The 24,130-nt window shown below is 40.6% G+C and overlaps 1 protein-coding gene across 5 annotated transcripts in view; it reads right to left on the reverse strand.

Annotated features, from left to right (window-relative positions):
* Nucleotides 1-24,130, reverse strand: part of NCAM2 (neural cell adhesion molecule 2) — a 1,466,086-nt gene that overhangs the window by 602,020 nt on the left and 839,936 nt on the right. For all 5 annotated transcript variants that reach the window (XM_069204093.1, XM_069204094.1, XM_069204098.1 and 2 more), the window contains exon 7: nucleotides 19,590-19,750. In XM_069204093.1, the coding sequence (XP_069060194.1) occupies nucleotides 19,590-19,750 (161 nt within the window). The remainder of the gene's footprint in view (nucleotides 1-19,589; nucleotides 19,751-24,130) is intronic.

The raw sequence follows: 24,130 nt of genomic DNA on the forward strand, positions 1-24,130 counted from the left end.
TGGCAAGGACAGAGCGTTATGCAGTGCCCTGGGGTTGTGACTTCTGGGAGACATAGGGAAATGATCGCATTCAATGGACGGCGATTACATGATTTTCCTCAGGTACGCTTGGGGGGGGGGGGGGGGGGGGGCGTGAGGTGGCTATTTATTAGCACCACGTGCTTTCCCCTGTGGGGATTCTATATTGGGAAATTGGTCTGACATGAGATGTCTGCATTCTGGGGTGATTGCTGATTACACTGAAAGGAAACCTTGACAAATGTGCTTTGTTCAATGTATATTTCAAGAAACAATGCCAATTGTTGTACAGAAGGTGCGCTGCTCGGCTTTTACTGTGATTACTTTTATTTCTTATATATCTATCGTCTAAGTTACTGTTTTCATTCCTTCTTGGGTTTTGTGTAAATAATGAGCTACGTCTTGTTAGAACGCATACAGGGTGTTTGTTTCTGTCTATTAGGCGAACAATGAATGGGGAGTGAACGCCCCATAAACCACGTTAAACTCCGCATCATCCTTGACTTTTGCCCCATCTTTGTTGCTTTCTTCTCGTTCAAATGTTAATGCTCGTAAATAAATAATTAAATTGGGTAGCAAAACAGATATAAAGCGAATAGGAGTAGGAGATGTCTCTTCCATAGGGTCAAGTGTCACCCAAGAGGTACAAGGCACAGGTAGGGAGCAGTCTGCTAAGTAGATTTGTAGTCCCTCTCAGAATACCACAGCAAGCACGGACAGTGTTATACAACGCACAGGGCACGTTAAAGCTGTTACAAATGACCCCTCATACAGCGCAACGTATGGCAACATAGCACGCTTATATTTCATATTTTGTTTGATTTATGTTGCGAGTGCATAGAAAAGGGCTCACTTAGTACTAACGCTTTCGGATTCTTCATTGTGATCCTCTCTATGACCGTTGTACATTGTGCAGAAGCGTTCATGTACAGCACCAAGTTCATATAAATGTGCACAGGTACAGTTTTATAATGTGATTTGAAGCAACCTTTTAATGTAAAGACATGTATTTGCTCTGACTGGCACCTGCAAAAACAATATCTGCAATAGCCAATCAGTGGAAAGGTTACCTTTACGTCAATCGCTATGTGCAAATGAAGGTGTAAAATGCACACCACTGTACACAGGAAATGTAACAACTTACTTTACACTGTTATACACTGTTTGTTCGAACTGCAATGAGCAGAGGTTCTACGATTTAAACACCTGGCATGATGACCTGCCACGCCCCCGCAGCAACGATGTTGATATGCATAATAAATCAAATAAAATGCTTAATGAATTCCTTCAAACTGAAGAAGCTCTCCTGAGCATAAATACTGATGTGTCTAATTCAGACTAAAGCCTTTCTTGCTTTGTTGTGTCAGGCTCCAGGTCAACGTGGTGAATATAACAAGGTGAGGACATCTTTATAAAAAAACATTTCAAGTCGGCTTTGCAATCTAACATTTATAGTTCACAAACTAAAAGAAAGGTTGCAAGGGTAATCATATGATCGCAGATCCACACTAGCACGGATTGAACATAAATAGTCGTAATCAAATATGCAGACATTATACAAGATGTCAAATCATAGACCATGAGCAATGCTAGCAAAAAGGTCGTTAATGCTCTTAGCATATTGGAACTGGACATGAATTCTGATTCATACACTTAAGCAGCTCAGGGAGTGGATTATTTAACAATTTCTTAGCTGTAGCTGTAGTTGCGTCATATTGATGCATAAGAAATTAATGCATTTTTAAGTCTGGCATTTTAGCCTTTGATATCTTGCCAGATTACTGTTTTTCCAAACAAAGCATGCACGACATACATACACAGAGAGACTTTTGATCAGCGGGCTTCCGCCACTGCCATTTTGAATTGTCTTCCACATTTTGCTTTTGCATAGAATAATGGGTTAGCCCACTTCACCCTTTATGGCTCTTCACTTTGAGTGTCTCCACAAGCTTTGCAAAGTGTTCGCAACAGCCTAAAAAGTGTTCCTGGTAAAAAAAAAAGTGTCTTTTTTTATTTTCTTCTTTCAAGAAGTTTGAATACCAGCCTCCATTTTTTCTGCATCTGGGTGGCCAGTTAAATATTGATTTATTTTCTGTCTCCTTCTTAAATTTGCAGTTATGAAATGACATTGCGATCTGGTTAGGTGGTGTTTTATTCCTCTCGCCTTCACAAATGATAGTAAAATGTACAAAGCAACTGAAAGGCTTTCTATTTTTAAACAGTGAAACAGCCACATTAGTGAAGGTTTGTATATATAAAATTTCTAATACAAGCATATGGTGGTGATAATAGGAAGTGGCATCGTTTCTTTTTTCATTTTTGTGGCATATGCATGTGATAATAAATTAAAAAATAACCTGTACACCTGCTTACCAAGGCCTCACCTATTTGTTTTGCTAATTTTTATTTATTTTCCTTAGGACTCTGAGTTTAAATGCTGGCCCAATTACTGAGAAAGGGCTGAGAAATATTTCTTGATGGCCAGAAAATTGATTATCATAGGGCATGCATCCAAAATGCCTAGCACTTACGCACTACATAGTGATGCTGGATTCATATACTTACTGTTTGTCAAGGAAGTCTACGAATGATGATTATTGTCTTCTGGTCATGTCAGGCCCTCAAGACACATGCTCCATCACCTTTAACAAACTCACAAGTTCATCAAAGCCAGTAGAAATGAATGTGAGGGTTTGGAAAACTGTCCCCCACTGTCAGCATCAACTCCTTAAGGAACTTTATATTCCCATGTGAGTCCATTCCAAATCAAAAGAAAAGGCTACATTCGAACTCCATTCAATTTATTCTTGAGATACTCAATAATGTTCTTTAACTGAATCCTGATTATCATCCTCCCACTGAATGTTTCCTTGGATACTCAATATTGCTCTATACCAGACTTCATCATCCCCAATAAAGTAAAACATTGAAAACAAAACATACAAATGTACATTAAGCTGAACGTGGCTGCATTAGTGATGGCTGAGCAAAGTTCAAATGCTTTATAATGTTACACGTCTCTATCTAGAATAGCAGTGACGTGTCCACGTGAGACATGTCTTGAACACGTCTCTTCCTACATAGAGCTCTTCTTTTGGATCCCAGAGAAAGTTGCACTTTTATATATATAAATACACATATATATATATATATATATATATATATATATATTGAAAGATCTGCATTTTCTCTAGTTTAAAAAGAGACAACAAATGCAGAAGGAAGGTACCTGAGTTAAGTATACAAAACCAAGATCACCTTGATAACATTCCAAGCTAATTTCTATCAATAATTGTGCCTGTGTGATTAGTCTTCTAAGCACATGTCAATCCTTTCTATCCCATTGAAGTGATATGGAAAACCATAGGTATGCTGGGGACAAATGATCCATGTTCAACCTAACATACTACTAAATAATTCGATAGATTTCTGGGGTCACAGATGGATATTTGATCACTGGGGCAAAGATATCCCATGAAAATTGCTGCCCTATAGTAAAAGAATATTAATGCAGAAATAGCAGCCATTTTGTTAGAAATGCCACACATAATGCAGGGTCGGAAAGGATTACATGAGGTGTAAGGCTTATGGAAAGGATCCATTTAAAAAAAGGAAATAGTGCCTAAGAGCTAAAGACTATCACCTCTGTCACTTCCATCTGACTAACATTCAATGATGCCAGGTTCAATTAGAATGCATTATTGAATATGCTTTTATTTTAACTCACTACTACTACTGCTATACTACTATGTTTAAAAAAATAGTCATAGATGTTCTCTGTGACTGTAAGATGACGTCACTCCATGCACATATTACTCATGCATTCATACTGATCAAAATAGCAACTATATCTAGGACATACAGGAGTACTTACAGTGAAATTATTCAAACTTATATTCCACTCTATCTCCAAAATCTCATTTTATGACAAAGGTAAATTACATTTATACAAATATACTTATTTCTGCCCCTGTCAAAACTGGCTTAGAGTCAGTTTGGCTCTTCAACTTACAACAAGAGGCTCTTAGTTTGAGTTTACAACCCTGCTCCCCAAATAGTAATTGGCTGACCTCTGGAACGAGAAAGGCTGGTGTGTTGTCAACAGATGGCTACTTAACACAAATTAGTCACGTGGAAGAGGCAGGAAAATTTGACAGAGCAAAGAACACCTTGTCCCTTAGAGAGGGAGGGGACCTCATTTAAATAGGGGAGTGGTTTAGGAAGAGCCAGTTCTCGTATTGATGGTAACAACAGTTGGTTATTTTGGATTTAGCGTATCTGGGAATGTTTAAATAAAGAAAAGCAATGTAAAATATGGTAAAAAGAAAATGTGTATAAAACAGGAAAGTTGGTTGGAATGCTGGGTGGAGATCACTGGCTACTTCACACAAGGAGATTAGTACCTCACCACATCCCTAGGGCATTCCTGGACCACAGGCAAAAACACCGGAAGAAAGAATACTATGCTGGGAGAATTGGACTGGAGAAGTCTTGACTCCTGCTGGCACTGAGGGGCAGGAAATGCTCTCCAAAGTTCAACTGATTCTCCTCCTATTTGAATACTTCACAAACACAAAAAAGCAGAAGGACTCCTTACATCAAGAAGTCCCATTTGAACACTCAGGACTACACACTGTAGAAGCCCTGGTTAGAAAGAGACCTGGTTGCTAAAAATCTGCCATGAGGACCTGAGGGATGCAGGAGTTACAAGGAGAAACTTTACCAGCATCTAAAGAAAAGTCGGAGTTAGTAACATCTTTTCTTCTCTGAAAGAATGAGTAAGATGCCAAGGTTAGTCGAAGCAAGAACACCAGATTCATACTCATAATTGTTACCCTGCTGAAAATGGGCTCAGTACAAATTTCCAATATAATTGTCCAGCCTTGTGAAGTGCTGTTCAGCTGCACCTCAAAGCCTTGCAGCACTGGAGGATTCTGAGAACCAAATTTCATATACTTCCAATCAAATTGCAAAATATCAGTCCAGCAAGGGGGCTGAATACTTGGATCAGAACATTGCTACTTGAAAATTCTGAAACAAGCCACACCATATTAAATAAAAATATCCAAATCATCATACTAAGAAATAAGGAATGGGTACTAGAAATTATGAAAGTATATTTCCCACCTGGTACTTGGGCCCAGGTCAACCAGACGTTCTCTTGCTTAGAGAGCATTTCCTGAGGAAAAAATCCAAAGAAGAGCTGAAGTCATCAGCCAAAACTGCATTGGGAGATTTCTTTCACCCGTGCAAAAATTTCCTTCTGATATGCAGCGACTTTAATACCAAGGCACATCCCATAATGGGGGACGACTCAATAACAGAAGAAGATAGGGTCTGGAATATTCCACCCCCTATGAAACGCTGCTCCAAGACAAAGAAAGGACAACTGATCTTTGAAGCCTTAATAGAAGGCAGAATACACACTTTAAATGGAAGAACTAAATCAGATAAAACCCTAAAATCAACATATCAAGTCAATAGTAGGCAAAGCGTAATAGATTACATTGCGATAGACATCGAAGCATTGTATCATATTATAGACATAAAAGCCTTGGACAGGCTAGAACGTGATCATTACCCACTCCTATAGGAGATGGCCCATCCAAATACAGGTTCTTTGGCATTCACTACCCCCAATAAAACAAGTCACTCACAAATCGCATTAAAATCAAACAGGAAAAACACGGTAATGGTTGATAAGTGTGAATAATGTATCTATACCTCCAGTCAAAATTGGATGGTGTAATACACCACGATCCTAGCTCTTGCTGGAAAGGAGGTGGCCTAGCAGGTGCAAAAGTTTAAAGAACTGTTAGCACAAACAACAGTGGAAAAAAACAATAGCATCAGAAACTCCCTCAAAAATCTACCATCTGATGACCAAGACTGGTTCGACAAGGAAAGTTGGAAAAAGCATTGTCCCTGGCCCTAAAGAATCAGCATTTGAGTAACACTATTGAGCAACTATTTATTGGATGCAGACAGCAATATAAATGATTGATAAGATATAAAAAAGAAGCACCACCCGCATATGTGTTGGAAAAATCTCCTAAATGCAATTTCCTCGAGAAACTCAAAAACAATTCTGGGAACTAATCAGATGGGACTGCGAAGGTCTTCCAAAAAATCTGGAACTGAACTTTAGTTCACAACTCTGGATCGATAATTTTACTACTTTGTATCAAGGAGAGGGCAAGATCATACTGAAAGACTCTAATGAGCCACCAGGTCAACACCAGGTGACGAAGGGGGGAAATTCCAACTTAACAGAAACAATACAATCAGCGAAAAACTGTGATATCATAGCTCAGTGGCATAAGGAGACTGTGAATGTAATATCTGATAAGTCTATTACTGCTACTGCCCAGTCAATGTCTGCATCCAAAGTCCAGGGCAAGTCCTGCACCATGAAGCAATCTCAAGAATCCATCAAAAAGAAAGTTGCTCAAGCCATCCTGTCGCAAAAACAACACACGGCAGCAGGCAAAGATAGAATTCTATCTGATGCCTACTGCAACCATCTAGCACTATGGCTACCAATGATAATCCGCTCTTGTAATAACATCTGGTCCTCAGAAGAAATACCCCATCATGGAGAAAATCAATAATTGTGCCCCTACCCAAAAAAGGTCCTAGGGTCCTAGTATCCAATTACAGGCCAATTTCAAGCTTGACAGTAAGGGCAAAATCTTTGGTAAATTGATACTATTTCATTTAGATCAGTGGATAGAAGTGAGAGACTTAATGTTGTCATTCCAAGCAGGTTTCAGCAGGGGCCAGAGTACTGTAAATCAACTTTTCAGAATGAACTTAATCTGTTCCAAATATGTTTGCTTAAAAAATACTCCACTGTATTTGGTATATGTTGATCTCCAAACAGCATTCAATAGCATTGATTGCTCCACATTATGGCAAATTCTGATGGAGATGAGAGTCCCAGAAAAGATCTTGAAATTAATTATGTCATTGCACTCTGGCAATACCATCAGGGTCAGATACAGCAGCAGGAGCAAATGCACATCAGTGATTACAATCCAACGAGGTGTTAAAGAAGGTTGTGTCATTGCACCAACCCTCTTTAATTGCTATATAAATGACGTAATTCAAATTGTAAAGGACCTAAACCTTGATGTGCCGAAACTATCCAATGAGAGCCTACCAAAATTGCTCTTTGCAGATGATGTAGTGTTATTGGCCAGAACAGAGTTATTGACGCATTGCTTACCTAAAGGTTTTGAGTCCTTCTGAGCAACCAGAAAGTTGATGAGCAATGTTGGTAAAACAACATTTATGATAATTAACTAGAAGCAGAAGCTGCGAGCTACTTTGAAGTCAATATTAGGCCTCTGTACCAAGTAACTACTTATGGCTATTTGGGCAGCCATGTGGACAGAAAATTAGCTTGGTCTCCACATTTATATAAAAGCAACATCTCCTTGGCCCAGCAAGCTGGTTCCGGTGTTAAGATTCACAAAATCTAGTGACAACCATTCTGTGAGATCGGCACTGCTGGCCTACAAATTAAAAGCAGGGGTGGCAAAGCTATATGCGCTGGGATCTGGGGATTCAAGAAGACTCCAGCAATACAAACTAGTAAGAATAACTTAATAGAATGACTGCTACACCTGGGCCGTGGTACACCGATGGATTCCATAAGAATAGATCTGCATATAGGAAAAAATGAAGATTTCATTGCATTGGCACCAATAAATTACTGGTTCTGCATCTGGTTCAAGGAGAACTGGCCCCATACAGAGTAACACTAGTAGACTTTATGAAGCTACAAAATTATCATAAGTTGCCATGGTTTATGCATGTGTGAAACATTTTTGTTACTATTGGCATGTAAGAATTCTGCCACCATCCTGAAAAAATCACCCAAGCCATGCATACTGGAATCATAAAAATCAGATGGTTTACAAACAACCAGGCCCTCTGCTAAAATGCTATCTGCCATTTCATCAAGAGCATGACCCGACCATCTTCATTGATGACATCTTTTCAGCAGAAAAAAAGATCTCTCTATATAAAATTTATCATGGGTATACTGACTGTGGCCTCAGTGACCAAGATGCGGACCTCAAATCCTTCGGTGGAGTCCAGTTGCTGTCCTTGCGCTCTGGGAGGCCAAGAAACATTTTCCCACTTTCTCCTGCTATGACATTTTATGCTGTATCTTAGTAAGCAGAATCTACGTCCACTTTTCCAAAACCATACGGTCAGGATATGCAAGAAGGCTGAAACCCTGTGCACGTGATCTGATGATAATGGCATTGTGGTGGCTGTATCCCCATAAAGTTTTGATGCATGGAGATTAATAACACAAGTACATCAAACAACATTTGTGGTTACATAATGATTGTCATTTCACAATGGTAACTCTGTAAATAGTTCCTCCCAAGCTGGATGTACCATCTAGCAAAGTGCTGTGCGAAGTAGTGTCTCAATTTTGCCAGACTCACCAAATGTATCTGCAATGCTCTTTGGGTGACTAGTAACTTGCATGCTGGAAGTATTTTGTATTGTGCGTGCTGCATTCTTTCTACTACGGCAGAGCTCATGATTACTTTTACTTCTTTTTATGATAGTCACTGCTGGGTTAGATTTCGTTGAGGGAAGTGCACTAGGACTGTAGGTTGGTAGCATCTTGAGACATTTTCTGGTTGCCCTTCCAGCTTTTTATCTTTTAAGACCCATTATGTTATGCACTTTATGTTTGGAACACTTTTAGATTGTAAACCAATTTATTTTTCTAGGTATGGCCCACGTATAACTACCCTAAAAAATTCTATTAACAACTTCGGCCGTAAAGGCATTACCTGAGTGCAGGTCACTTTATATTTATATCTTTTTGCATGATTTGCATATAATTATTCTGGAAATTGCTACCAATGATTCTAGTACACTAAACCTGCCATGGTTTGTTCTGAGTGTCTTGTGAAAATGTAGCTGAGTGAGTTGTCAAAAAAAGGAAATTATATATTTTACAGGTCACTGACAATATTATTCCACTATTATTTTGAGGTGATGTTCCTAATGTAAATTGTTTTAATTGTTATGGCCGGTTCAGCTGAAGGAATAAACAAATAATAAAGAACAAACAAGTTACCAGGTAAAATCTTTGATTATGGGAAGGCTACAAGTTAATCCCAGAAAAAGAATGGCAACAATGGCTATGAAATCCTGCTTTGATAGGACAAATTCCGTCAGCTGGAGCTCATATTGACATATAAAGCTTTAAGTGGCCCCTTCTGGCTTCTACCTTGCATCTTGCCCCAGTGGAAAACTTTGACCTCCAAAATTAGAATAGGTTAGATGGTACAAACTTTAACTGAGATGACGGACTTTGTGAAAGAACTTCTGTTCCATAGAGGTTAGCCTTAAGTCGAGCCTAATTCTTGGTCCACCATGAACTGAAACTTTACATAGGTGATTTCCTTTAACCGCTTTGGTGCGGGCGTCGGCCACTGGCCGACGCCCACACACCCTCCCTGGTGCGGGTCACGACCAGTGGCCGACACCAGGAAGGGCATTAATAAATCCAAGGGTGCGTCGCACCCGAGGATTTTTTTTTTTTTTTTTTTTTACTTCCCTGGGGAGACACGGAAGCTACCGTGTCTCCCCCTGACCCCCACCCGCCCCTTTGTGGCGTTAGCGCACCGCGAGGCGCGCTGACGTTGCAAAGGTGTTTTCCCCATCAAAGCAGGAAGCAGCCTTGCGGCCGCTTCCTGCTTTGATGGGGAAAACGGCCTTTTACACGTTCAGGAAGGCCTCGTAAGAAAGAGGAGAGTCTCCCCTTTCTTACGAGGCCTTCCTGAAAGTGTTTCCTGGCCCCCGGTCGCAGCTGTGCTGCGATCGGGGGCCAGGAAACACTTTCAGGTTTGCTGGCCCCCCCGATCGCAGCACAGCTGTGATCGGGGGGGCCAGGAAACACTTTGAAAAGGCCTCGTAAGAAAGGGGAGACTCTCCCCTTTCTTACGAGGCCTTCTGAAACTCGTGCTGCGATCGGGGGCCAGAAACAGTTTCAGAAGGCCTCGTAAGAAAGGGGAGAGTCTCCCCTTTCTTACGAGGCCTTCTGAAACGGTTTACTGGCCCCCGATCGCAGCACAGCTGCGATCGGGGGCCAGGAAACCCCACTAGACACCAGGGATTTCACTTTTGGGGGGCGGCCCCCCCGGAATAAAAAAATAAATGAAATGACAGGGGGTCGCCCGTGGACAGGGTGACCCCCTGTGGGGGCAATTTTTTTTTTAGATGTTGTAGGGTTTCCCTGGGGGCCATTTTGGCCCCCAAGGAAACCATACAACAACTAAAAAAAAATATATGTATATATCTATATATATCTATGTAGATAGATATATCTAGGTACATGGATATATCTATAGATATATCTATGTAGATATATATATATATATATATATAGAGGTAGATCTGTATGAAAGAGATTTATAAAGCGTGCTACTCACCTGTGAGGGTCTCAAGGCGCTGGGGGGGTGGGGGGTGACGGGAGGGAAAGGGGCTGGGAGGTTCACTGTTCAAAAAGCCAGGTTTTGAGGCCCTTCCTGAAAAGAAGTAGGTTTTGGGTCTTGCGAAGGTGGGTTGTGAGTGCGTTCCAGGTTTTGGGTGCAAGGTAGGAGAAGGATCTGCCCCCGGTGGTGGTGTGTTTGATGCGGGGGACAGAGGCGAGAGAGAGGTCAGCTGAGCGGACGTTTCGTGTGGGGGTGTGGAAGGTGACTCTCGTTGAGGTAGGCAGGGCCTGTGTTGTGGAGTGATTTGTGTGCGAGGATGAGGATCTTGAAGGTGATACTTTTGTCAATGGGGAGCCAGTGGAGGGATTTGAGGTGTGGAGAGATGTGTTCGTGTCGGCGGAGGTCGAGGATGAGTCGTGCTGCTGAGTTCTGGATGCGTGTAGTTTGTGCTTGAGTTTTAAAGTGGTGCCGGCGTAGAGGGCGTTTCCGTAATCAAGCCTGCTGCTGATGAGTGCGTGAGTGACAGTTTTTCTGGTCTCTGTGGGGATCCATTTGAATGTTTTTCAGTATACGGAGTTTGTTGAAGCATGAGGAGGTAAGAGCGTTGATTTGTTGGGTCATCGAGAGGGAGGAGTCTAGGATGATGCTGAGGTTGCGTGCGTGGTTGGCGGGGGTGGGTGCAGGGCCTAGCGTGGTGGGCCACCATGGGTGGTCCCAGGTGTTTTTGTGTGGGCCAAAGAGGATTATTTCGGTTTTGCTTGAGTTGAGTTTCAGGTGATTGGCTGTCATATATATATCACTTTTGTCAATATGTGTGTGGTTTCCCTGGGGGGAAAAGGGTCCGACTTGTCTAGTGGCAGTTTTAGTGCCATAAAGAAGTGCAGAAGGTTTATATGCCTACTGCAAAGAGCACATCTGTATTTTATGTAAATAGCTGAGTACATTAGTAAAGTCTATGGAGAGATGAAGGGCACTTTTGCTGGGTGGTAATGAGGGAATCCGAGGAGGAGGGAGTGGGAGCACCAATAATGATTGTTGGACTGGGCGCAGGAGGTGCTAAAGACTGTGACGAATGGTATGTGACAAGGTGTTTTTTGAGTGTCTTGAAAGTACGTGCTGATTGAGGGAAGAAGCGCAGGTAAGGTGGCCTCTACTGTTGCACGTATCTCACACACACCATCGATTTTGTGACTGTCTACGTAGGCTAGTGTTTTAGAGCAACAGTTTAGCCAATAGCAGAAATGGCATCTTGATGGATGACTGCTGCCTGCACTCGGGTTATAGAGGACCGCTCTGACATAGGATCAGAGACTGAGACATCAGATACTGAGACAGCATCTGAGGGATAGGATAATGGCGCAGACTCTGGGAGTGATTTTTCAGTCAGAGGAGTCCCATTCGAAAACTCCTCTTCCAGTACATTATGAGGGAGGTGATGAGGACAGTCCTGCTGTCCCTTCGCAAGCTGTTCGTGCAACTGGGTAATAGTGGGTTAGGCCAACCCAGACAGCAGGTGAATGCGGCGGCAAGCAGAGAGAGAGTGCTCTCTTGGGAGCTCACCAATTTAGTTCAGCCCCAAATTCCACCACCCAAATCATATTGTGGAGACATCAAAATTGTCTATGGCAAAACAAACTGGTTTTGTAAGGCAGGCACCTGTGTTTTTGGTCCTGGATTCGGCGGCCATATAGAGAAACACACTAAACCCAAACATTTCTGGAAACTAGACATTCAGGGGAGTCCACAGAGGTGTGACTTGTGTGGATTCCCCAAAGTTTTCTTACCCAGAATACCCTGCAAAGCTGAAATGTTGAAAAAAAACTCTATTTTTCTTGCATTTCTGTCACACAAACTACAGGAATATGCTGGGATCCACAACATTCCTACCACCCAGTGACTCCTCACCTGTCCTGATAAAAACACTACCCCACTTGAGTGCCTACACCTAGTGCCTGTGTCAGGAATGGATCACCCCAGGGTCAACAGGTGCCTCACGTAAGGACCAACATTGACCGTTGTGTGATCTATTCCTGTCGCAGGCACCAGGCCTAACCACACAAGTGAGGTATCATATTTATCGGGAGACTTGGGGGAACGCTGGGTGGAAGGAAATTTGTGGCTCCTCTCAGATTCCAGAACTTTCTGTCACCGAAATGTGAGGAAAACGTGTTATTTTAGCCACATTTTGAAGTTTGCAAAGGATTCTGGGTAACAGAACCTGGTCCGAGCCCCACAAGTCACCTCATCTTGTATTCCCCTGGGTTTTTAGTTTTTCAAAAATGTGCTGGTTTGCTAGGTTTCCCCAGGTGCCGGCTGAGCTAGAGGCCAAAATCCACAGGTAGGCACTGTTTTCTATGAAAAAATCTGATGTGTCCACGTTCTGTTTTGGGGCATTTCCTGTCGCGGGCGCTAGGCCTACCCACACAAGTGAGGTATCATTTTTATCGGGAGACTTGGGGGAACGCCGGGTAGAAGGAAATTTGTGGCTCCTCTCAGATTCCAGAACTTTCTGTCACCGAAATGTGAGGAAAACTTGTTTTTTTAGCCACTTTTTGAGGTTTGCAAAGGATTCTGGGTAACAGAACCTGGTCCGAGCCCCGCAAGTCACCCCTCCTTGGATTCCCCTAGGTCTCTAGTTTTCAGAAATGCACAGGTTTGGTAGGTTTCCCTAGGTGCCGGCTGAGCTAGAGGCCAAAATCTACAGGTAGGCACTTCGCAAAAAACACCTCTGTTTTCTTAAAAAAAATTGGATGTGTCCACGTTGCGCTTTGGGGCGTTTCCTGTCGCGGGCGCTAGGCCTACCCACACAAGTGAGGTATCATTTTTATCGGGAGACTTGGGGGAACGCCGGGTGGAAGGAAATTTGAGGATCCTCTCAGATTCCAGAACTTTCTGTCACCGAAATGTTAGGAAAACTTGTTTTTTTAGCCACTTTTTGAGGTTTGCAAAGGATTCTGGGAAACAGAACCTGGTCCGAGCCCCGCAGGTCACCCCTCCTTGGATTCCCCTAGGTCTCTAGTTTTCAGAAATGCACAGGTTTGGTAGGTTTCCCTATGTGCTGGCTGAGCTAGAGGCCAAAATCTACAGGTAGGCACTTTGGAAAAAACAGCTGTGTTTCCTATAAAAAAAATAGGATGTGTCCATGTTGTGTTTTGGGGCATTTCCTGTCGCGGGCACTAGGCCTACCCACACAAGTGAGGTATCATTTTTATCGGGAGACTTGGGGGAACATAGAATAGCAAAACAAGTGTTATTGCCCCTTATCTTTCTCTACATTTTTTCCTTCCAAATATAAGAGAGTGTGTAAAAAAGACGTCTATTTGAGAAATGCCCTGCAATTCACATGCTAGTATGGGCACCTCGGAATTCAGCGATGTGCAAATCACCACTGCTCCTCAAAACCTTATCTTGATCCCATTTTGTAAATGCAAAGGTTTTCTTGATACCTCTTTTTCACTCTTCATATTTCAGCAAATTAATTGCTGTATACCCAGTATAGAATGAAAACCAACTGCAGGGTGCATCTCATTTATTGGCTCTGGGTACCTAGGGTTCTTGATGAACCTACAAGCCCTTTATATCCCCGCAACCAGAAGAGTCCAGCAGACAAAACGGTATATTGCTTTCAGAAATCTGACATCGCAGGAAAAAGTTACAGAGTAAAACATAAAGGAAAATGGCTGTTGTTTTCAGCTCAATTTCAATATTTTTTTATTTCAGCTGTTATTTTCTGTAGGAAAACCTTGTAGGATCTACACAAATGACCCCTTGCTGAATTCAGAATTTTGTCTAGTTTTCAGAAATGTTTAGCATTCCGGGATCCAGCATTGGTTTCACACCCATTCCTGTCACTAACTGGAAGGAGGCTGAAAGCACCAAATATAGTAGAAATGGGGTATGTCCCAGTAAAATGCCAAATTTGTGTTGAAAAATGTGGTTTTCTGATTCAAGTCTGCCCATTCCTGAAAGGTGGGAAGATAGTGATTTCAGCACCAGAAACCCTTTGTTGATGGCATTTTCAGGGAAAAAACCACAAGCCTTCTTCGGCAGCCCTTTTTTCCAATTTTTTTGGAAAAAACTAAATTTTCACAGTATTTTGGCTATTTTCTTAGTCTCCTCCAGGGGAAACCACCAACTCTGGGTACCATTAGGATCCCTAGGATGTTGGAAAAAAGGACGCAAATTTGGCGTGGTTAGCTTATGTGGACAAAACGTTATGAAGCCCTAAGCGCGAACTACCCCAAATAGCCAAAAAAGGGCTCAGCACTGGGGGGAAAAGGCCCAGCAGCTAAGGGGTTAATTTGGTTCTTCCCATTGTAGAAATGTAACAACTGATCTCTCTGTTTTTTTCTTATGCAATTTTAATCATTTTGATATTTTTGAATTTTCTATTTTGTTTAAATTGTTTTGGGAGTTTTATTGTGTTATTATTTTATATGAAAATCCTTGTTTTTATTAAAAATTACCATAATTCTTTCTTTCTCCAAAATGTGAATTCATTAGAGGCCACTGCTCATGCCTAGCTCAAATACCGAAGCAGTTGTGCTTAGCCTTCTTCCTCGCACCTCTTTTTTATATACTTCTAGGGCAATTAAGCAGAGTCTGTGGCTGTGCACAGACGTTTTTGTTCAATAAGCCTGAAAATTGCAACTCTAGAGAAATCACTCTGAGGGACTGTGCCCAGACCACATAGGGACTGGGCACAACCCGTGACCTCTGGCCCCTTCCTGAAGTATGCAGTGGCATAATTGAAAGTTAAATACATCTGATGGACAGAGAGGTACTTGCAATTATAGGATTTAAATGTTCTGCATCCTGCATGATGTATGAAATTGTTTAAAGAAGATGTGATGAGTATAAGTGAGCTGTATCCCCAACACCTGCTAATCCTAATGGGGCATTTCAACTTTAAATTGCCTTCCAAGATGGTAGACAAAAGGTATGAGGGGTTGTTAGCTGATTTTAATATCAGAAGGGCTAGCTCGTCAACAAAGGAGGCTACTGGAAGAGGTGTAGCATTGTTATATTTTCTTACATCAAATGTGTTTGTGACCTTAAATGTTAGGATGTTAGCAGATATTCCTGCAAGGAAAACATTCAAGTACAGTAACCAAAATTGCCCAATAGATCATGTGTTTGTGCAAAAATGGACCTTTAATTTAGTTAGGGAATTTGAGGTATTACAAATGGAGGGGAGTACTCATTACCCCCTAAGCACAATCCTCAAACTGGGAATTGTCCCAATGCAGACAAAGGTCCTCCCTTTAAAGATCAGATATTCAAAATGCTTAAGAACAAGGATCGCTGAGAAGTATCTAAGCTAATTGAAAGGCTTCCAGCATACATATGGGAAGTTTGAACCTGGAGAGGTACCCTCTGACGTTCTGCCATGGTACCAGGGAATACTAAAAGAGGTTGCTGCATGTTTAAAAAATGAATTGACGTTCTTAAGTGAAACACAGGACTAAATGAGTTTTGTGCAGTAATATAAGAACAAATGGTTTGATAATGAATGTAGATTTGTAAAATGAAAAATAAGGAAGCTTGAAAGATATATGAGACTTCATAAAAATAAAATGGATATGCTGTGTCTGCATAGCCTAAGGAAAAAATGTATAAATCTGGTGGCCAGCATGAAGAAGGAATCTAGAGCAAAATGCTGGGATGTAATGATTGAGACAATAGAGTCTAAAAATATAAATATGTTTTGGAGGTTGGTGCAGAGCGGAATCGGAAGAGCCTAGGGGAAACTGACGGGTTTGGTGGGAGAGGAGGCCTGCAAGTAATTTTTAGAGGAGACATAATAAAGATGTTACTCCCATCCACCACCCAATAAGTTGTCTTGTAAAGGAGAAACCAAAGGAGGGGTCCCACTGTCAACAATTAAGAAAACAATTGAAATGTTAAAACTTGCAAGGGCTGTGTGCCATGATAATCTACCAGCAGTAATAATAAAGTCTAATATAGTCTGGTGGACTAGTTTGTTTCATTTCCTTTTTCAGAAAATCCTTCTGTCAGGCAAATTTCCTGATAGTTGGAAGGGGACAACAATTAAACCTATTTATAAGAACAGTGAGTACTCACACTCAGGAATACAAATACATTTGTTAGATGGAAGTGGGGAGGTGTTCTCAAAAATCCTTTTGGGGATGCTGAGGAACTGGGCAGAATCTAATACAATCATCCCTCAAGAGCAAGAAGGTTTCAAGAAGGTTTCAAGGAGGGCCACACAACAGTCGATTATTGTTTTAGTTTATGGGCCATTGCCAAGAAGTCAATGCAACAGTGTGGAGGTTTGTTCTGCCACTTTGTTGATTTCAGCTCCACATTCGATTCAGTGGACCGGGTTTTGCTATAGGGAGTATTAAATACTCTTGGCATTTCCCATGATCTCCTGCTAAATCTTCAATAACTTCATAGGGATAACTGGGCACAGGTAGAATTCAATCTTGGGGATCGCTCTCTAATAGGATAAACATTAGAAATGGTTTAAGTTGGTGTTGAGCCTTGGCTGACCTCCCAAAAGTACTTAGCCAAACACATAATTTTAGCCCTAAAATGGATGGTATGCATGTCAGCTGTCTCTTCTATGCGGGTGACCTAGTAGTTTTTGACATGACAGAAATCGGTCTCCATGGAAAATTAGACACATTTTCTGAGTACTGTTAAATGAAAAAAATGAAAAATTAACATGGAAAAGGCCAAAGTAGTTCCAATAGGAAAGAAGAGGATACGGCTGGGGTGGACAATGAATACAGTCGAAATTGAGATAGATAGGAAATATATATATTTAGGGATGTGATTTTCCCATGACCTACGATGGAAGGTCACTTAGCCTCTACACAAGCTAAGGCACTGGGGGATCTGAAGAAATGTGATAATCGCTATGGGGGGCCCTCCTTGCGACCTGTGTTGGCAGCCTCCCAGGGTATAACAAGACCTCACTTTCAGTATGGCGCCGAGGTAGTCGGCATCAGTGGCAAAAAAGCTGGAATGTTGAAAAAATAATAAGGTGCTTTACAAATGGCTCACTCTCCCAAGTCTACAATGGTGCAGGCAGATAGAGTGGAAACAGGCCTGGTAGGTTGGTCTTATTTAGCACTTTCAGACATGATAACATTTTGGATACAAATAGACTGCGAGGAGAGCCTTAAAAATGTCCCTGTTATGTAAAAGGTAATTATTACAAAGTGAACTAACTTGGGCTAAAGGGGTTAGAGGGAGAATTCTTGCTTGCTTTAGGAAATTTAAAAGAAACACTGCAGATGGAACCGGTCAGATGGGGTAAATAAGGCTGAACTTAGGAGAATAGTCAAACAGGTCTCTAGAGAGGAGGATATTGAATGAATAGGAAATCTGATTCACACTTGATGATGTCATGGATGGAAGATGAGACCTTTCCCTACCTGGAGAAACTCCCAAATGTACAGATGCCTCAAAGCCTTTTGAGATTCAGATGTGGGGGTGAACCAAGTTCTGATATCTAAGATGCATAAAACTCTGTTAGCTGAAGAGAGAATCTGTAAATGTAGTCTCAACAGGAAGGGAGATCTAATGCACACACTCGTGGACTGCCTGTGGTTCCTAGATCAATGAAAATTGTAACTACAACCTGTTTTTATAAAGTATAATACCAAGAATAGGAGGCAAGAGATCAATTACTTGTAGAAATGAGAATTTCTGAATGTAACATGTTCTATGGGGTGTTTTTTTTTAATTGTCTGCAGATACATGTTTACAGATGAAATTATATTGTAATTAATCACTTAATTCTGTGTAGTTTTAGTATAAGTAGGAGTATAAATGACTGGCTGAATTGTGGTCTTAATGGTGTTTTATTAGAACCATTGCTCATTTTAACCTTTGATCTTAATTGAGATGATGTATCAAGAGTTTTGTTTTAAAAGACTAAAGTCTAAATAAATGTGTGTTTTGACTGACTGACTGCATGATGAGGACAAAAAGGCCTATCTCTGGTTGTGTACATTTCTCCCTTTTGAAGGTCTTTATGTATTTTCCATAATTCATTTTAACTGTGTTTAAAGTGCACCGCATTCTCATGTGTATTGCAATAAGTGAATAGACGTTGAGAAATGTGTTTAATTTGTTTTAATGAAGTAGATGTATTATATTAATACACTTTTGTGACATTAAAAGTTCTTCACACCTTGACATTTTTGTGGTACCAAGTTGTGTTTGCCCTTCACCCAGAGAAGGTGTTAAGGTTGTTGTGAGAAAGGTGAGTGTTTGATGTTGGTTGTTATTTAACTATGAGGTACTTGACCTTCAAGGGGATCTCTCTTTGCTATAGTCTTTACAGGTGCTCTGTCCCCTTGGTAGAGAAGCCCCTCTCTTATTATTTTTGATTGTTATATAAAAAGCCACAACTCTGAACTGTGGCTTTGTACCAGTCCTCTAATGTATTGATGTATTCTACAGTTCAATATTGCAAAACTCTGTTAATGTAAGAAATGTTATGAACAGGTTTATTGCCTCTTAAGGCTGATTTCAGGTTAGACATATATGGAACTATTTGCCCAAGCATTTGTATTTAATACCACTCCCCACTTCACCAACCAAACCTATTCAAACTAAAAATGCACCTCACAGTTGTGGTATAGTGCATTAACTTTCTTACCCTAGTGGTGAAGAGAGAGAAAGAATGAGTTACTATGAACCCACTGTAAGAAGTGCCTCTCAGTGTCTATCTATCTTGTTTCACAACAAACTTTGGAAAACATCATGTAATCTATTGCATTTATATCTTAGAAATTAATACCTACCAACTCCCACTCTCGGCCTACAAATTTCTTTAAACTTCTATTGTCTTTCAATAAATACACATACTTTCTATACTGTTCAGACTGATGCCTCCAGAAAATATTGGGTTTTTTCTACTTCTCCACAATTATTATGAGATATCTATCAGCTTGGGCACCACATTCATGCCACTGTAACTGTTCTGTCATGGTACAATTCTGTAAATAATACTTTGAATTTTGGAAATGTAATTGTGTAGACATTCTTTTTCACAAATTACAGCAAAGATGAACATGTTGCATTTTAGCAAATAGAAATATTAATATCAATAGAACTTACCAAACACTTGGAGAAATATCTCCCTTTCTTCAAAACCTGCTACGTTTGTAGCTCTACAAGCATATGAACCACCATCACTACTTATTATCTGTTTGATTGTTAATTCAGTGTTACTTGCTCTCAGTGCATATTTCTCACTCTCTTCAATACGTTTTCCATTCCTAAACAAGAGAAACACATAGGTATGTGTTAACATGTTATTCACATTGCAGAAACTGAACTGACGTGGAGTAAAAACTGACATTAGTAGAAATATCTAACAACTCATGCATTTATTTTATTATATCAGACAGGTTAGAGGCAAAATGTAGATATATGGGCGATAAAAAATGTTATGCAAATCAAAGATTTCTAAAAGTCAATATTTGTCATATACATATGTTATTCTCTTTTGACTTATAAAGCGCATGACTAGTTAAAATGTTTCACAGTGCTAGCCTCCTTCTAAGTCTGGGACGTTCAAGCCATAACCTTACCAATAAGAGGGAAGATGGAAACAGCCATGTTTTCAGCTGCTTACAAAAACCTGACCACAATTTACAGGCTCTCAGTGAATGAGGCTAATCGTTCCAAAGCTTACCACCAAGAAACACAAATTCACGGCCACCCTGACAAACTTTCTGATCCTGCCAGATCCTGATGGCTAGATCGAAGTGCACGGTATGGCTAGTACCCAGCCACCAACTGTCTCAAATACACAGTCCCTGTGTTGGCAAAGCACTTGTACATGTACAAAAGAGTCTTGAAGTGGACTTGCAGCTTAATGGAAAGCCATTGTAAAGTGTGTAGTAGGCTGGCTGAAGAAGTAAATCTGAGTTGATGAAGAAGTAAGTGGGCTGCCGCATTTTGGACTACTTGATGCTGTTTTCATAAGACTTTTGCAGCACCCAGATGTAATATGTTGCCATAGTCCAGCCTGGAAGCCACCAGAGCCTGGGACACAGTCTATTGAGCAGGAGCCAGAATACATGCAAAGATCTTCCTCAGCCATTTATGGATGCCTAAGCAAAGGGATGCCACCTTGTTTACTGGTAACAGAGTGTTGCAGTTTGTCATCTAGCAACACTGCCAGTCTTTTAACAACCTGAGCTGGAGAGTGGGACAAACCCATGTTTGCAGGCCAAAGATAAAGACCTCAGAGGTGGAGATGATTGCCCACAAGCAGGTCGTCTGTCTTGTCCCCCTAAAGTTTCAGTGAACAGGTGTTCATCCATGCTAAGACTTGGAAAAGACACATATTACAGACTTCTGTGTTGCGGTTATCTTTAGGATACCACAATTTGGATGTCATTGACATAGGAAAAAATTATAAGTCCATGGTATTCTACAGTCTAGGCAAGAGGCCTCACATATGGACCAAACAGCAGTGGGCTAAGGGTAGAACCTTGCAGCACTCCAGAGGCTAGGTGATGTGGTTTGTATATGCATTGGTGTGAGTGTACCTGAAAGGTACATTAGACAGGAAATAAGTGTGCCACAGCAAGGTTCTGCCCAGAATACCCATTCCTTCTAGCCTACAGAGCAGAGTGGAGTGTTTCGCAAAATTAAATGCTGCACTGAGATCTGAAAAAATCAGTGCTGGAGTGCTACCTGAGTCCACTTGGTCTCAAAGATATTCTGTAACACCGATAAGGGTCGACTCAGCCCTGTAACCAGCCTTGAATCCTGATTGTGATGGATGAATATCCCAGTGTTGTTGATTTAACCTATTTCTGTGTAGGTAAAAGTGAGATGGGCCTATAATTTGACCATGCAAGAGGGTTAAGGTTATATTGTTTTGTATACATATCCATTTGGTTTCAAAACATATATATGCATGTACTTGGTAGGTTCACAGGCTTCTTTCCAGTATTACTTCAGAAAGTTAATTTTTACACGTATATAGGATAACCTCCAGAAATTCAGTATGTCTATCTACTGATGATTCTTACAATGAACTAAATTCTCATCAAAAGAGATGGGAAGTGTTTCTTGATAGTAGAGAGGCAACAAAGATAAAAAGTGTATAAAAACTTTGTCTTTTTAAGCATATTCTTCATCAGAGTGTACAAGGACAGCCAACGTGTTTTGCCCTTCCACAGACTTCCCCAGGGCAATATGTGAAGAAAAAGACAACATATGGCACCAGTCTTGTCAATCAATATTGATCAAACACTGGTATCCAGATTACTCTCCAAAAGGTAAAAATATATTAAAAATCTCAGGTCACAGCACAAATGTCAGGTAACCCGCATTAATTAACAGCCAGGTTTAGAGAATCAATAATTAAATCTTGCATGCCATGTTTGGCAAGCCAACCATGTCCAAAATCCCAAATCTTTCAAAAGCAGTAGACTTTGTATCTTTGTTGCCTCTCTATTATGAAGAAATGTTTCTAATGTCAGACCATTTGGTAGCTGGTCTTCAGAGATGGGCAACGTTTGCTTTGAACAGTGTGGTTAGCACAGGTGGTACAGAAAATGGTGCCTAGCTGCCACTATTCGAGCAATGAGAAGTGTATTGTTACATCTGCCAATTGTAAATCTTGCTGTTAAACTTTAAGCAATCATGTGATTGTAGACTATAAAAGCCTTCATAGAACACATATACAAAATAGACCAGAAAAAAACATTTTCAGATGTATTCCTTTTCCTCCAAGGCCATTTCTTAATATTACATCGATTGACACCCTCAGAATTCAACATGACAATAGCAATGTGTTGTATCACCCTCCAATCGAATTACCCTTCCCAATTTACAGGCTAATGTCCTTGAAGTAGCCCATTAAGACAAGTCATGTCTGTAAGAATTTTAGGAGATTACCCTAGCTTTTGAAACAGTTGGCCATGACATCCAGCTTCAAATTCTTAATGAATAAAACTGAGGATCATCATATTCAGCTCCAACCATGTCTTGTTTTATCAGCCTTTTCTCTTCAATAATTGTCACTCTCCTCCTGAAAATCACTGTGGACCACAACCTAGTCACACTAGATGATGAAGCAGGCATATATATATATGCATAATAAACAAGAAAAACCCATAACAGACCTGAGATGGCTGATCTAATGCTATTGAATAATGGATGCTATGGAGCCTAATCAAGTTCAATAGATCCAAAATTAAACACCTATTTATGAACTGTAAGGCCTAAATTACCTCATTTTCCTAACATCCAGGCAAATATCTGCTTGCATGAGTATCAGGAATATGAGAATTGACAGTCAGTCTGATTTTTCCCATGATAAATTTCAGCGGGTCAAATATACAGAAATTTACTGGATATAGATGTCTAGTAAAAACCAGGACATGCAGACTTTGATGATGTAAGTGGCCAAAATCTACATGTCATGCAGCATTACCAAGGGGAAACTAATCATTGGTGTTATTTATTGCACTGGTAAATAACAATCTCCAGCAGCAATGTAACAAAGGCTCTTGCAGACCTAGTAGTGAGCGGGCCCCCTCAGTACAGCACCTGTCCTGAGTCAGTCTGGAGGGGGACCCCTCCTAGTTCTTTGCAGAGGGGGCTTCAGTGTCGGTATGCCACTAATCCCCAGGTGTAATATTGATTGGTTGTGATAAATAACCCACTTAGTATGCAGACCTGTAATTGAGGCATAAATATCCCACAGACCTCTTACTCAAATCTACCCAGCATTGCTACTTATTCAAGATGTGTCAATCAACGACACCATCAAAGTCAAATGTTACACCTGAAACAAAATGTTCTGTGATGCCCAGTTAAGGGATGTAATTTTAAGATCAGAAAAGTACCTTCATATATTCTGCATGGCAGTTGGATTGAATGATGGCAGTGCAGAGAAGGAAGATAATACTGAGCTTTTACTATCTCTACGAAGCTTCCGCAACACCCAAATGTCAGTTAAGAATTCTTAGTTCATTACTTTAATATCGATTTTGGTACTCAGAAGTAAAAAAAAAAAAAAAAAACATCAAGTCAAAGCATTAAAGTGTATTTATTCATTTCATCTATTTGGATATTTTATATCATTTTTGGTCAGCTCATGAATACCTCTGATTCTGTATACTTTAAAATAAAGTACAGACTTGAGCAAGATCAAGTTGTCCAGTCATTTATAGGCCATGCATTCCATCCAATAATCCTAAATCACCACAATCAGGCCTGCGGTTTAGTGAATTGCTAGTCTGAATCATTGATATTGTAGGAGTTTCCTGTATTCATGTAGTTGGGTCTTACCCTCAACTCTGGTTTCAGGGCATTTCAAAGTTTTGAGCATTAAAATCATAGGGAACAGCTGCTGTGTTTGCTTGACAATGTTTGTAGTGTGATCCGATGTGAAATAGCTGAACAGAGATTCCTGGTTCGGATTTAGATGGAGACAGGATTCTGCATGTACCTGGGCCATTTTCCTCCTATGTTTTGTGTACAATATAGATCATGTTGAATGTAACCCTCTCCTCTGTCAGCAAAGTGATTTCAATACTGACTTTACATGTTCATGAATTTAAAGGTTTGGGCACACTCATGCTGCATGGTTCTACAGTCGGATGCTTTGTTTTGATCAGTTTTTGATAAAA

Source organism: Pleurodeles waltl, chromosome 8 (assembly GCF_031143425.1).
Source record: "Pleurodeles waltl isolate 20211129_DDA chromosome 8, aPleWal1.hap1.20221129, whole genome shotgun sequence".
Taxonomy (NCBI): Eukaryota; Metazoa; Chordata; class Amphibia; order Caudata; family Salamandridae; genus Pleurodeles; species Pleurodeles waltl.